This window comes from Sinocyclocheilus grahami, unplaced genomic scaffold (genome assembly GCF_001515645.1).
Source record: "Sinocyclocheilus grahami isolate Dianchi unplaced genomic scaffold, SAMN03320097.WGS_v1.1 scaffold153.1, whole genome shotgun sequence".
NCBI lineage: Eukaryota > Metazoa > Chordata > Actinopteri > Cypriniformes > Cyprinidae > Sinocyclocheilus > Sinocyclocheilus grahami.
The window spans coordinates 2,432,897-2,449,111 of record NW_015505332.1 but is presented as its reverse complement, the minus strand read 5'-3'; the positions used below and the strand labels follow the sequence as shown (position 1 = coordinate 2,449,111).

At 34.9% G+C, this 16,215-nt stretch overlaps 1 protein-coding gene across 1 annotated transcript in view; it reads right to left on the bottom strand.

Annotated features, from left to right (window-relative positions):
* Nucleotides 1–16,215, bottom strand: part of LOC107592524 (thrombospondin type-1 domain-containing protein 7A-like) — a 139,957-nt gene that overhangs the window by 64,123 nt on the left and 59,619 nt on the right. The window contains exons 4-7 of the mRNA XM_016282055.1: nt 14,987–15,213; nt 10,082–10,263; nt 4,096–4,251; nt 2,867–3,070 (exon numbers count right to left, since the gene is read on the bottom strand). Of these exons, the coding sequence (XP_016137541.1) occupies nt 2,867–3,070; nt 4,096–4,251; nt 10,082–10,263; nt 14,987–15,213 (769 nt within the window). The remainder of the gene's footprint in view (nt 1–2,866; nt 3,071–4,095; nt 4,252–10,081; nt 10,264–14,986; nt 15,214–16,215) is intronic.

Below are 16,215 nucleotides of genomic sequence, written 5' to 3'. Positions count from 1 at the left end.
CTTTAAAAAGACGTTCCACCCGTGAAGCTCTTTTAGTATGGAAATTGCTCTTTTAATGTGCTGAAGCGCACAGGGGAGATGGCCGTCTGCAACACACACAGGGGTAGTGCAGCCTGCTGTGTGCAACCCACTCGACACGGGAAAACCACCACCGATGAAGCGCCGTCCACCAGCACGAGAGCCCACCGAAGAGTGTGCTTGACTGTAGTTTATCACTACTGCAGAGGTCAGGAGCAGAACGATAGAACCGCTCGGCTCCGAAGCGAAAAGCTGAATATGCGCTGCACCTGCTGCCTACTTATACTCACGCTGTGATCAGCAGCAGCTGGATGCAATAATTGCATGCCAATGTGCATTGGCTCGTTTAGTTTACACTCAAAGTAAATTGGTCCCTCTAAGCGAGATCCCAATTTTGTCGGTCCTCCGACGTGACGTCGAGAGTGACCGACTGAAAGGGAACTACACCAATCAAATCTGACAGCACATTGTGAATTTCATGGCATAAAATACCAAACCAAATACTAGATCTTGATCGTTTGCCAATGTCAAGTTCAAGTTCAAGTTCAAGTCTGCTTTATTGTCAATTCTTCCACATGTACAGGACATACACACAGAGAATTGACTACAGTTTAGACTACAGTTTAAAAGTTTGAGGTCAGCAAGATTTTTTTTTCCACATTCAATTGATAAAAAGTTACAGCAGAGACATTTATCATGTTAAAAAAAGATTTCTATTTCAAATAAATGATGTTCTTTTTACTTTGTTCATCATAGAATCCCAAAACATTTATTGTAGTTTCCACAAAAATATTAAGCAGCCAGCTGTGATAATAATGAAAAATGAGCTTCAAATCAGCATATTACATTTATTTCTGAAGGATTTCTGAAGTAATGATGTTGAAAAATCAGCTTTGATCACAGGAATAAATTACATATTACAGTATGCTCATTTAGTAACAGTTACTTTAAACTGCAATAATATTTCACAATATTACTGTTGTTGTTTTTTAAATAAATCAAATAAATGCAGACTTGGTGAGCATGAGAGATTTCTTTCAAAAATATTTAACAAATCTTGCCAATTTTTTTAAATGGCAGTGTATTTTCCTAAATAGCGCTGCAGAAAGGCACCTCATCAACATGCTGCTGCTGAAGAGGCCGATTTACAAGCAAGTGCAAGTCTTTAGCCGGTCAAATATACAAGTGTCTCTCCAGGCACGGCTGAGATTGTCTTTATTGAGTAGCTGAGCTGTAGGAGGACACGATCACCATTAGCAGCATGTTTACACTCCTCTGCTCTCTGCAGCATTAACCCTGTAAAGAGCTCCAGCTGAGAGGGAAAACGTTCCGGACACACCAGCTGAGAGAAGAGATACGGCTGCCCGCCATCTATCTGCCAGGATAGTGTTTGAATTCCCAGAGGCTAATTACCGGATTCCAAATCAATCCTGCTTTTTAAAGACATCTGCCACAGAAGCCTTCAGAACACAAGTGAGAATCTACTGGCTTGCTTTTGCGCTATAATCATCTGGCAAGCTTCACGCAAGAGATTATTTTTGCATTTTTGGAAAAAGACCACATGCTCCAGTTGCAGTTTTCTTAAGCCCTATTTTGATTGGACTAGTTTTCCCTGAGGAGGTTTCACAGACATACGTGATTGTAATCCAGTTTAAATATGATTCATGATGCATCAATACAAAGATCCCAATCCAATCTGAATCAACAAATGACAAGACGTCATATTTTAACAACTGTAACTCAAACGTTGTTTAGCAAAGTAATCTCGTCCGAATAGTGCTTTAGGCCATCTCCACACGTACACGGGTATTTTTATAAACAGAGATTTTCCTTCTTCCGTTTTAAAAAAAATCTCCGCCCACATGAAAATGCAAACACATGCTATGAAGCACTGTCAAGAGCATGCCAAACCAACAGGTGGTGATATAATCTCAACCGTAAAGCCATGTTGGCCAATCAGAAGCCTGAAAAAGTTTCCAGTAGGTGGAGATAACAGCACAGGCTCCAAGGCTTTGGCTGTCTACACAATAACACTGCAACCGGATTTTTTGAAAATCTTCACCTGGCTGGCGTTTTCAAAAATTTCAGCGAACCGGTACTGTGTTTGCGTGTGGATGAACAGCCTAACCGTGTAAAAAAAGCTGCAGTTTTAAAAATAACCGCGTTCGTGTGGACAGGGCCTTAATGCACGGTAAAAAAAAAAAAAAAAGGCAGTAAAATTTACTGTAAAAAATAGCAGCGGCATGAAAAATACAGCAGTGACATTTTATGTTTTCCGGACTGAAATTTACAGTAAAAAAATAAATAATGATTAAAAAAAAAAAATTTTAATAAGTAAATAAAATAGGATTATAATAAATAAATAGGATTAAATTAAATAAAAATTTGTTTAAATGAAATAAATAAAAATAGGATTAAAATAAAGAATAAAATAAAATAAATAAAATTGATGGTACTAACATACTAATGCACATAACTGAAAAACTAAGAAGAAACAATTATTTAAATGAAAAACAATCAAATGTGAAGCGCCCATTCTGGATATGTCAATTTACATTCTTTACATTACAAAAATGTAATTTACAATTTACAATTACAATTACATTTACAATTACATTTTTTCAATGTTAACTATAAAATGACATAAAATGTAAAATACTGGTAAATGCAGTTTTTTTTTATCTTAAAATGACATTAATGATCCCGTTAGATCTATTACAGTTTTTACAGTAAGGGAGCCAACTGGTTTTTACTGTAGCATTTTACAGTTTTTAACTGTTCAAATGAGAAAAATAATTGTATTTACAGTGTAAACCTGACATGTGCAAAAGCCAGCTGTGTTTAATACCTTCACTGTTGACGCAGCGGACCTGTGGAGTCTGTGTTCCCTCTCCACAGTCCATGTCTTCCTCTGGGATACACTCCTCTAGCTTGACCAGCTGCCAGCTAAAACAGCTGGGATCATCACACGGGATGGCCTCCACCAGATGAGGACAGTTCCCCTCGCCACCCGTGGGGTAATTAATGATCGTACGTCGTCTGAACTTGAAACCTGCAAATAAACATGACACAAAAGGTCTATTAGTTGTCTCTATAACACCTTCTGTAAGTCACAGTTAAAAATGCCACTGGATTAGGACAAAATATCAGTGACATCACTTTTGTCATTTTTAATGACATTTTACCCAATTACTTTAAACCAACTTGTCTTGAGGTGATTTTTGGTGGATGTGTGACCTTTCGTTGAATTGATTTTTTTTTTAGAGTGGATTTTACACAACTCTCAAGAACATGTCCAATTCACATTCCGTCCAAAAGGAATGCAAAGAAATGGTTTTCATTAAAAGTAAATAAATAAACAAACACAACCTATTTTTAGGACCTTTTATGACTTCATTTCATTACAATTAAGCAATTATAAAGCAATAAATGAAATTGTTTTTCATATAAAAAAATCAAACCTATTTTTAGGATTTTTTTTGTACATTCTGACTTTTTTTTATTACAATTAGGCAATTGTAAAGCAATAAAATAAATAATTTTTCATTAAAAAATGCAATCTAATTTTAGGACCTTTTTGTACATTCTGACTTTATATTACAATTAAGCAAATGTAAAGCAATAAAAATTCAGTAGTGTTCAAAACAGTAGGCCTAATACACAAAAATAAAGTATTTACAGTATATAATACATTTGAAAATGCGTATAATTATGGGGGCAAATGTGTTTAACTGTCATTAAAATAATGTAAAAATATCTTAATGGCATTAAAAATGGACCAATTAGTCAAATTTATATATAGAGGCAAAGTTCAGTATATTTAAACTTCCATTATTGGTCTATTTTGCTTTTTGTTTTTTAAAATATAATATAATCAGTGAACAGTAGAGAAATATTAAGACATGTTTGAAACGTGATTTCTGCTGATATGCCGTAATGCAGCATCTTGGACAAATTATTTACGATAATGGTTAAATCAAAAGGAAATATTCTATTCTGTGCCTCAGTATAATATTGTGTCTCAGTATTTGACACTTCCTTTTCAGTGAATATATTATTGGTTTCAGCCATGTTTACCTTTCTTCACGACGCGTTCATCGCAATTCTCAAAGGTGCAGGGCCCCCAGGCGCCCCACGGGGACACTTCACACTCCACAGGGCACGGGATGTGACACAGCTGCGTGGTACTCGGAGTCGTTCCCTTGCAGAGCCGAACGTCTACGGGTTGTGATGCTACAACGCAAACACACGCATTAAAACACTGCGGCAAGACTCCCACATGAGCACCACACATGACGGACAATTAGCTTTATGTAACTGCAGGAAACAACAAATGGCAACATTAAACACGCTCTGAAGAATCCTGATTCCCTGTTGCATCACATCAAATGAAAAACTGGAGAAAACCGGAGATTTCAGCATAATTTGAATGCACATCCCCAACCCGATGTGTTTGTTTATTAAATATTTGGACTAATTTGGTAAAGTTCCCAGTTATAAATAATCTAAAATACGACATATAATGAAATAAAATGACAAAAAATTAAATAAATTAAAATAATAAGCAAAATAATTCAAAAAAATTAATTAGAAATTTATAAAAAATTATAAAATTAAAATTATAAAATTAAGGCAAAATCATGTTTCCTGTACTGGTCAATTTTGGAATTTTGGGAACTTTGGTTGTTTTTTTTCAGTAGAAAACATCCAAAATGAATTTACATGCATTAAATACTTTTTTTTTTGTTGCTTATTTTACTGCAATTTATCTGCCAATTTTATTTACCGTATTTATCTTTAAAGTTTGTTTTCTTAAAAACATTTTTTTTGTACAGAGCTTTCCAACAAACATAGTCAAAATGTATTTTATTTTTGGCTATTGACAGTATTTTCTGATATATCAAGTTAAAAAAAAACTCTTAATGCATTGTAATACAAAAAACTTTTGCAATGCTTAAATGTAATTCAATGGGAAAGTATGGTGATATGTATAAGGTGAATTGGTACCCTATTCACCTGGAATGCAATGCAATGAAATGCAATGAAATGAAACGAAATGAACAACTGTGATATCTATGAATTACTTAAAAATGATTAAACAAAACGAAACAAACAAACATGAATAAATAAAGTCCTGTCAGAGGAATAGTCCTCAGATGAGTGTAGAAAATGCCTATGAAAAAGTCTATGGATCCCGTCTGGGCCCAGCATGTGTGAAACTGAGATCTTTTTTTCCCTGGAACTATAAAATACAAATTCGGAAACACAAACAAAAGCGGTGCATTAATGTTTTAACACAGGATTTTGCTGTCGGCTTGATGGGTGACAGGTGACATGACTGCTGCGTTTGCATCAAAGCGAGGTAAACTCTTCTCGTGGAGCTCTCCATGCTTATATGTGGTGAGTTCTGCACTCTAGAGACTTCCAAAACAAAATGCTCTCCACATGCACAGATTGTCAACTAAAAAGTATGAGAAGACTAAGACACAGACCTTAAAAAAAAAATCGATTGATTGAACTCTGGAAATGGGCATGGGGAATGACAGTTCACCTCGTTCAACTCTTCTGGCGCCGCATGTTCCCCAAATTAATGGAGAGACATATTTCAGTGTAATGCACCATCATCTAAGTTAACATAACACAGCACAGGTTGTCCTTGTTTACGTGCCAGATGGTCTAGACCTTCTGTGCAAACTTTCTGTCTAATCTAAGTTTGCGGTCTGTGCCTGCTTTGACAAACCCAGGCGGACAGGCTTAGCTTCAAGCATGAGAATGATTTGGTGCTCGGTAGCTGCTTGAAAACAGATGAGAAACCTAAGGTGGCCCTGATATTTATTAATATACTCGCTTAAGAAAGTTTGAAAGAAAAGCATTTATTTGAAAATGCCTCTACCGTCATATTTGATCAGTTGTATACAGTATACTTATCGATTTGCACCATGTTATAGAGTCCATGCAATAAAAGGCAGAATGGTCTAGTTTAAAAGATCCAAATAAAATGCTTCTTTATTTCTTTTGAGGACGAGGGTACAGTAAGGAGCTGTCAGAATGACTGTCATTGTCAGTCAGTCTCTGTCAGTTGTCTGGTGCCCAGAGGAGAGTGTTGACTAAAGCACAAAGTGTTGCATCAGTATGTACTCTTGTAATGAGCTCTCCATGGACACAAACGCTTACAAAAATACAGAGAGTAAACAGACTAAGCAAACAAAATATGTAAACATGCCTTAGGCAAAGAGATTTGATCAAACAAAGACCATTATGTCAGATGCAAAAAGGAAAGAGAATAAAATAAAAACATGACAAAATTAAATGTAATAATTGAATACAATATAACATAAATATCATATAAAATACATTAAATATAATTATTAAAATACAATTAAAATGATTAAATTAAATATAAAATAAAAATAATAAAATATAATAAAGTTATAGAATTATAAATATAGTATATATTAATAATACAAATAATAAATGTAATAAAATATAATTAAATTATTAAAAATAAAATAAAATAACAGTTTCTCTTTCAAAGCAATGTTGGTGTATTTACATTGAGTTGAAAACTACTCCAAATATTCCTTTTAAGGGGTTAAACATCTTACCTGAGATCTCATAGCTGATAGACAGGAGGGGAGGGACACTAGGCATCTGGCCGTTTGAAGACTGACCTTCTACAAAGCACACAAACTACTGCTAATAAACATCATTCAAGGGAAAATACAAATACAATCACTATTAACTCTATTCTGTGACTACTTCCACAATATTACAGCTTTAAGGGGGTAACGCAGGGCATCTACTATCCTGAGCTGTGACGTCAAAAGCAGCAGGCAAGGGAAAATATAACCATTCAACCTTTAAAGAGTCCTTCAGAAAATACAATACAATGATATCCATTTAATCACAACGCACGGGCACTTTTGATATAAAATCATTTTCTGTCATTCTGATGGACTGCGTTGTAAATTTCCCGTCATGCTCTACTCTTTCTTGTCAGTAAAATATGAAAAACTCTTGGTTCTCTCCTTATATTCTTACTCGCACCTCTCGCAGTCTACTTTCACATTTTATTTTCTCAATTTAGTTCACCCAGTGCAATAGGCCAGACAACTTATTTCTATATCTGTCAAAACAACACAAAGCATTCCGAATTATCTGTCAATGTTTTTACAATTTGGTAAGTGACAGAAAAATGTTCAGTTAATGCAACCTCTGGTTATGTCATTTACCAGCAGGGCCAAACTGTTCATGATAAATAGCCAAACCCATTGGTTTGTAATGCCATAAATGAATCACATCTGTCACATTCGGTCCTCCTATAAAGCAGTCATTTTTTTCATAGTAGACTCCAAATATAGCTCTGTCCAATCGAATGTCACGGCAGTTTATTCAGCGTACATCGCCTCCATTGACTTTCATTCAGACAGTAATGTGATAATGTGAGGTATAAGCTGGTTAGCTTTTACTTGCCCCCAGATCTCAGCCAGTCAAAAGCTGCAGGATTCCTCCTACACTCTCAAAATCAAGCTTCTTCAATGGAATTTTGCAGCACTTCAGTAAAGAACTCTCTTCTCATCAAGAATCATTTTCATTTTCTGCATCATATGGAACTTAAGGATTCTCATATGGCATTACATAAAACTTAAAGATTCTCTTACAGCATCATAAGGGCTTTGAAATTATTATCTTATGGAATCTAATGGAACTTATAAAGATTCACTTACGGCATCATAAGTAATTTACAATGACTCTCCTATAGAATCAAAGAAAAGAAAAAAATAACTAAAAATTCTTAAGGCATCATTTGAAGCTTATATAGAGTGTCTTATGGAATCAAATGGAACTCAAAGATTATGGAGAAATGAAATTTACAGTAAAAAGATTCTGTTATAGAATTATTTATAATATTAAACTGATATGGAACCAAATTTAACTTATAGATTCACTAGAGGAATTATATGAAACTCACAAAGATTCTCTTGTGGATTCAAATGGAACATATGAAGATCCTCTTATGGAATCAAATGGAATGTATATTTATATAAGAATTTATATAAAGATTCTCTTATTAATTCATATGAAACTCATAGTCGCTTATGGAATCAAATGGAAATGATAAAGGTTAGCTTATGACATCATATGAAACTTATAAAGAGTCTTTTATGCAATCATATGGAACTTACAAAAATTCTCTTTTAGAATCAAATAGAAATGACAAAGATTCACTTATGGCATCATATGAAACTTATAAAGATTCTCTTATGAAATCAAATGGAAATGATAAGGATTTTCCTATGGCTTTATAGGAAACCTATAAAGATTATTTTTTTGGAACAAATGGAACATTAAGATTTTCTTACGGCATCATATTAAATGTTTAAAGGTTCCTTTATGGAATCAAATTGGAAGTTCTCCTATGTCATCAAATCCTTTTGGAAACACTTGGTTTTAAGACAGTGAAGCCACCTGTGGGAAATATCGTTCTGTTTGTGCTGTGAGTGCAGTGTTGTGTTCTTAGAAGGAAATGTAAATGAGCATCACTTCCAGATAGATTTGATGAAGGTTTCATCACATCAAAGAATCTTGAAGCTGACAACATCCTCCCAGGGTGAGAACATCACGACTCCATCAGTTGACTAACGCTCCAGCACATTTTCTCTTTAACTTTCTGCACTGTCTGCGTTCATGTATCTGCTGTCGGTGGAGCAGATTACCCCCCAGTGAAGCGAGGCGTCTCCTGCACCGCGCTGATAAGGACACAGATTTCCCAGCATACGCAGCTCCACCAGCGGCCTGTTCTAATAGCGCTTCTTTAACTGGAGCTTTTCATGCAGTCAGCGCTCATCTGCTCTAATGTACGGAGACATGTGCATTACGATAAGTTTCAATGTGCTCGCCTTACAGTTCTGAGCATCAAAAGAGCAAGCAGGAGGGAGAAAGATAAAAAAAGGGTATTTTCCATGAAGACGGGTGGGCCATTAATCGAGAGATGTTGTGTGTGTGTGTGTGTGTGGAGCATGCAAAGAAATGCTGATGCAATATATACAGTAGAGTAAGAGATTTACACACACATGCATGTGGGTGGTGGACAGAGAAAGCAAGGAAAGAGGAGAAGAATGACGGATAGATCCATGTATTCTAGGATTTACATTGTTCTGAGAGGTACAAAAAATGTTTGCAAAACAACATATACATCACAAAATGTCATTTTATTATAATAGATACTTTGCAATAAATAAATAATTGATTCAGTGTTTTTTTCTTATAATAAACTGTTTTCAATTTCAGCATCATATGGAACTCATTGACTCTTCAATGGCATTATATTAAACTGAAGGTTTCTCTTATGGAGTCCTACGAAAAGTATAAAGATTTGATTATGGCATTTTAAGGAACAAAGATTCTGTCATCGTATCAAATGGAAATAGTAAAGATTTGTTTAGTGAATCAAATGGAACTAATGAAGATTTGCTTATGGCATCATATGAAACTTATAAAGATTCTCTTATGGAATCAAATGGAACTTAAAAAGATTCTCTTATAGAATCAACTTGAGCTTATAAAGATTTACTTATGGAATTGTATGAAACTTATAAAGATTCACTTATGGCATCATATGAAACTCAAAGACTCTCTTATGGAATCATATGAATCAAAGATTCCCTCATAGCATCAAATAGAACTATAAAGGAAATACATATTAATTTTTTTCTTATGGAACCAAATGGAATTTAAAACGATTTGCTTCTGGCATCATATGAAACATAAATATTCTCTTAAGGAATCATATGAAACTTAAAACGATTTGGAGGAGTTAGTGAGTGAGTGAGTGAGTGTCAGTCAGTCAGTCAGTCAATCAGTCAATCAATCTTTATCACAGCTCAGGATAGTCACTATAGTGAAAGGTTTGGGACTGAACACATTTTTGTTGTACTATCAACTAATCATGGATATGTTCAGGTGACTCGCTCAACAACAATAAAAGTTTGTCCAGAACTGAATGTCTAAGTAAAAATGTCATACTTCTGATTACTATACACTGTCAAGCAGATACCTGTACCTTGTTTGTCTTTGTTGTTATTGATGTAGCTGAGGAGTTCTGCATTGGCTTGGACGCAGTACACTTCTCTGCCCTGAACACCTCCGCCACACAAACCCGTCTGATTCCCACGCCGCCGGTCCTGCTGGCTGAGCAGCGCGTCAACACGACACTCGCTCCATTCGGTGCTCCGCCAGGCATAACTGAAATTAACATCAAATACAGGCTATTATATTCTGAACCTGTGCTTTGGATCAACCATACTGTTGTAAAAAATCTCTCCAAACATTTACAAGCAACAATGTCATTCCATTTGGATTGTGTGTCACTGTCATGTACATTTGCACGTTACACATGATAAACCAAGAGTATCCAAACAAAACAAACAATAAAATGGATCTTGGAAGAATTTGATAATAAATGTCTGAAATCACAAGACAAATGTTTCTAGTAAAATCACAATATATGAATTTAAATGCATTTTAATTCTAATGCAAATAGCAATTCAGTAGCCTGTTTACCTACAAATTCAGGAATTTAATTGGAAAATAAAAGCATTTTGACTGGCATACAACTGGATGGATGGATTAATTTATTACATTTATATAGCGCAGGGGGTATCTCCTCATCCACCACCAGTGTGCAGCATCCAGCTGGATGATGCGACGGCAGCCATAGTGCACCAGAACACCCACCACACACCAGCTTATTGGTGGAGAGGAGACAGAGTGATGAAGCCAATCAGTAGATATGGGGATTGTTAGGAGGCCATGATGATCAGAGGCCAAATGGGCAAATTTGGCCAGGATGCCGAGGTCACTCTTTTCGAAAGACATGCTGGGATTTTTAATGACCACAGAGAGTTAGGACCTCAGTTTAACGTCTCATCCGAAGGATGGTGCTTGTTGACAGTATAGTGTCCCCATCACTATACTGGGGCGCTAGGACCCACACAGGCTGCAGGGTGAGAAACCCCTGCTGGCCTCACTAGCACCTCTTCCAGCAGAAACCTAGTTTTCCCAGGAGGTCTCCCATCCAGGTACTGACCAGACTCAACCCTGCTTAGCTTCAGTGGGTAACCAGTCTTGGGCTACAGGGTGATATGGCTGCCGGCAAATGGATGGATGGATGGATGGGTAGATAAGTAGGTGGGTAGGTACGCTGTTGGATAGATGGTTGAATACTGTAAGTGAATTGGTGAATGGATAGAAAGGTAGATAAGTAATAGGATGGATGGATGGATGGATGGATGAATAGATGAATTGATGAATTAATAGGATGGTAGATAAGTAGGTGGATAGGTAGGCTGGTGGATGGATGGATGGATGTAAAATAGGTAGGTGCATGGGTGGATGGATAGATCTCTTAAACCTTAAGACACATTTGAATACTGGGGTCTTTTATAGTCTGAAAAGACTTCAGAATCTCCATTCAACCTCCATTTAATCTTATATCTGTCTTGGAAAAAAATAGCGATATTAAAGAGATGTCATTTTTTATTTATCTTTCCTACTTTCGCTATAGTGCGAAACAGAATTGCAAAAATCCATTATCTTCTCGAGCTGCCTGTTCATAGTACGTGGGAGACTCAGAAAGCATTGTGTGGCCTGTGACGGCGTGCCAGTGCGGGCCATCTGTGAGAGAATGAGATTAGAGCAGCGTCACCGAGCTCTTAAGATCACTTCCATTTGTCAGTGCATCTCTCTTGGCTCAGGAGCACAGAGCAGCCCGATCCGTCTCACCCCATCTCCATATGCCCATGTGCTGACCCCGACTGGCACCACCGCTCACGCAGAGCAGGGGTCAAGCGGCTCCCGGCAGGGCCTCCCGCTCCACGCCGGCAATTCTCCATGAAGAGCAGAAAGCACTACAGTTCGTCATGCTGAGATGTGACTTCTGGGTTTTTTTTAGAGCTTGTTTCATGTACATGCCCGCAGGATTGGAAAATCCCAAATGAGATCTTGTTAATATCTCAATTGCTTCTCCTTGACAACAGAAGATTAAATCAATCGCGAATTAGCTTAGAGTGTTACACAGTTCTCCTGCAGCATGTGTCTCTTCTAGAGATTCAGAGGAGATCTCGACAATGTCTCCAACTCTGCTCAGATTTGCCAAGATAACAATAAGAGATTTCAATATGAATTAAAATGCTATCAGACCAAAAATGGTCTGAGCTTCTATTCACATTCATTTTCAACCTATGCTGGAAAAATGTAGCAATTCTGCAGCAGTATTTTTTTAGCATCACTTAAACTATAGTTTTTCATTTCAGTAATTTTGTTGTATTTTTTGTCATTTTGCTTACATATTTTTTTTATTATTATTTTTATTAATGTTTTAGTTGTTCTTCAAGTGAAAATAAATTAAAGAAAAAAAAGAAAAAAAAAGAAATGTTGCCTTGGCAATTTTAATTTAATTTAATTTAATTTAATTTAATTTAATTTAATTTAATTTAATTTAATTTAATTTAATTTAATTTTTTATTAATGTTTTAGTTGTTCTTCAAGTGAAAATAAATTAAAGAAAAAAAAGAAAAAAAAGAAATGTTGCCTTGGCAAGTTTAATTTAATTTAATTTAATTTAATTTAATTTAATTTAATTTAATTTAATTTAATTTAATTTAATTTAATTTAATTTAATTTAATTTAATTTAATTTAATTTAATTTAATTTAATTTAATTTAATTTAATTTAATTTAATTTAATTTAATTTAATAATTTTTATTAGTTATCATTTTAGTTAACATTTATTTTATTTAAGTTAATGTTAACATAAAATGATGGTTTTATTTTTAGTCAACTATAATAATCTACAGAATGATATGTTGCTTTTTGCTCTGAATGGCCCAAGAAAGTATGTTCAGTTTTACCTGAAACAGATTAATTTGAATCTGGCAATGTGTATTATGTTGGTTGTTGCACATAATTCAACAGTTCAGAAATTAAATGTTTGTTGCGCTAAATGTTTAATACGCTATAAATTGAAAATAATGTACACATGACAACATATCAGAGATTTAAAAAAATTTATTTGCTGAAGCAACCGTGCCATTTTATCTTGTTTCTACACATCTTTGAGCTCTTTTATCATGGCTCATGTTCAACAGACTTGTACCACATTGCTAGTGCAATGCTGTATTTGTTTAAAATCATGCATAAATCATGCACTATGGTAAAGTGTTTTGAGGTCATAACATAGTTTTGTGCAAGGAACCAAGCAAAAGTAAGTCTTTATTAATTGGTAATCTGCCCCTTTAATTTAATTTAATTTAATTTAATTTAATTTAATTTAATAATTTTTATTAGTTATCATTTTAGTTAACATTTATTTTATTTAAGTTAATGTTAACATAAAATGATGGTTTTATTTTTAGTCAACTATAATAATCTACAGAATGATATGTTGCTTTTTGCTCTGAATGGCCCAAGAAAGTATGTTCAGATTAATTTGAATCTGGCAATGTGTATTATGTTGGTTGTTGCACATAATTCAACAGTTCAGAAATTAAATGTTTGTTGCGCTAAATGTTTAATACGCTATAAATTGAAAATAATGTACACATGACAACATATCAAGAGATTTAAAAAAATGTTTAATTCACACGATATTTTAAAGTAGATTTTTGCAATTTATTTTTTTGTAAACAAATAATTACAAAATTCGATAAAATTAAATAAATATGACCAATACTTATTTTTATTTTCATCATATTTATTTATTAGAACATTGTGTCTGGGCAAACATCCATTTTATTAAAACAAAACAAAAACAAAAACAAAACAAAACAAAACAAAACAAAACAAAACAAAACAAACCAAAACAACAAACTAACAAATAAAAAGCTGTGAACCCCTGATTCTATCACATTACAGTATCACCGCAGTATTTTGTCTTTTAATACTTTAATCACATGCTTTTGGTAACAAACTCAAATCGCAGCTGAACTGCTTTTGTAATTGTTTCAGTGGCCGGTAAGCCACAGTGAGCAGTGTGAATGCAGCAATTTCTCTTAGTCTCTTATTTTCTCTTTAGGCAATGCAGCTGACGAGCTATTACAGCTAATTATATTTGCTGAAGCAACCGTGCCATTTTATCTTGTTTCTACACATCTTTGAGCTCTTTTATCATGGCTCATGTTCAACAGACTTGTACCACATTGCTAGTGCAATGCTGTATTTGTTTAAAATCATGCATAAATCATGCACTATGGTAAAGTGTTTTGAGGTCATAACATAGTTTTGTGCAAGGAACCAAGCAAAAGTAAGTCTTTATTAATTGGTAATCTGCCCCATAATCATAATTTGTGTGAAAAGGAACAAAAGTTGTTGGTGTTTTACTGTCTCTCGAGTTCATTTCAGCTGGAAACTGCAGTGAACTGTATGTAGAGGTATGTTTTGGGAGTTCTGAAAAATGTACGTAGAGGCACGATTTTCCAGTGTGCCTAAGTTGTTCATTTTATTGCTCTGTACTTTTACTGTATGCCAACAATTGTTTCATTTGTTTCTACTCTGATTTTACTAAAGAAGAATCTTCTGAAACTGTTGAAACTTCAATGACAGGCTTACTAGGAACCACATTATATCATTTGAGTTACGAAAGAGCAACTTCTGAGCAACAATGTTTCCTCTGGGTTGACGCATAATGAGATATGACAAGATGACATCAATTTGTTGGAGTACCTCTCATAATATCATCACTCCAATGATGCGATGCATTTTCACACACAAAACCTTGAAAATGGAAACCTTTGATCCCAAACAGAGATACGACTGGCTGTCATGTCTAAATAAGAAAGTGTTATATCTGCAACTCAAAAGCACTCACTCAAACTGACTGTATGAAATCATGCATACAGATATCATAGAGCACAACAAAAGGGATTTTTTTTAATAGTCTGACCCTTTCGAGCATTTCTGTGATACTTACGCAGCGCAGGGCGGCACCCCGTCCCCTTCAGGTTCACAGGCCTGGCTCTCCTCCAGCTGGGGACACTCGGACCCTCCTCCGGTAGGAAGCCGTATCAGCTGTCTGCTGCGGGAGAGTGAGCCCTGAGGAACACTGGGGTCCGAGCAGGTCTTTGAGCAGGAGCCCCACGAGCTCCATTCACTGACCACACAGTCTTTGGGCATCAGGCAGGACTGGTACGTCTCTGGCTAACTGTATTTGGCAGAAATAGAGAGCATGCAGTCTGTCGCTGGAATAGCGATTGTGCGTGCTATAAAATAAATGGGGCAATTATCAAGATTGTGACAAGGGCTGGGCAAAATTTAATTAATTAATTAACCAACCCAAGGAAAAAAGATAAAAAGAAGTTACAAAATGGTCACCTGAAAAGTACAAATTAGTACCATTTGAAAGGATATTGAGCCATTGACAGTTTTGTATTTTTTCCCCTCAGAGTATTCATTTATATTCACCAGTGTAACTAGGCATGCCTGAAATCGATGGCAATATTTTTCAAAATATATTTATATACAATATTTAAAAAATATATTTAATATATATTTTTAAAAATTATTTAAAATAAAATGTTAAAATAGATTTTAGAATAAATTTATATTGTAACATTTTTATTGTAATATAATAAAAACAGAGATTTCTGATCTGAGAATTTTTTAATGGATTTTTGAAATGGAATTTATTAATTATTTATTTATGAAAATTTATTATGGTGATATTAATAAAACATAACAGTGATGTTTATTAATAAATTAAATTAATAAATATTAATTATATAAATAAATATTAATATTAACATTTCAGGGGTCCTATTATGCTCTTTTACAAAGTCTTGATTTTGTTTTGGGGGTGTCCTAGAACAGGCTCTCATACTAGGTTGTTCGAAAAACACGTTATTTTTCACATATTTTACATTATTACAACACCTCTCTCACCAGTCTGGCATGAACGGCTCGAATAGTTCCTGTATCAAATGAAGGCCGCCTTCTGAAATACTAAATGTGCTGTGATTGGTTAGCTGGGTCAGTGTGTTTTGTGATTGGCCCCTTACCATAGCCGCCTGCGAGCTTCAGTGTAAATATTGCGTCAATATCAAATCAATCTGAGTGCAATTTAAGTTGGTCTGCCTTGGGAAAGCTAGCATGTCTCTGACACAGTGATAACACTCGTTGCCTTCTCTAGTGCAGCTCAACCAG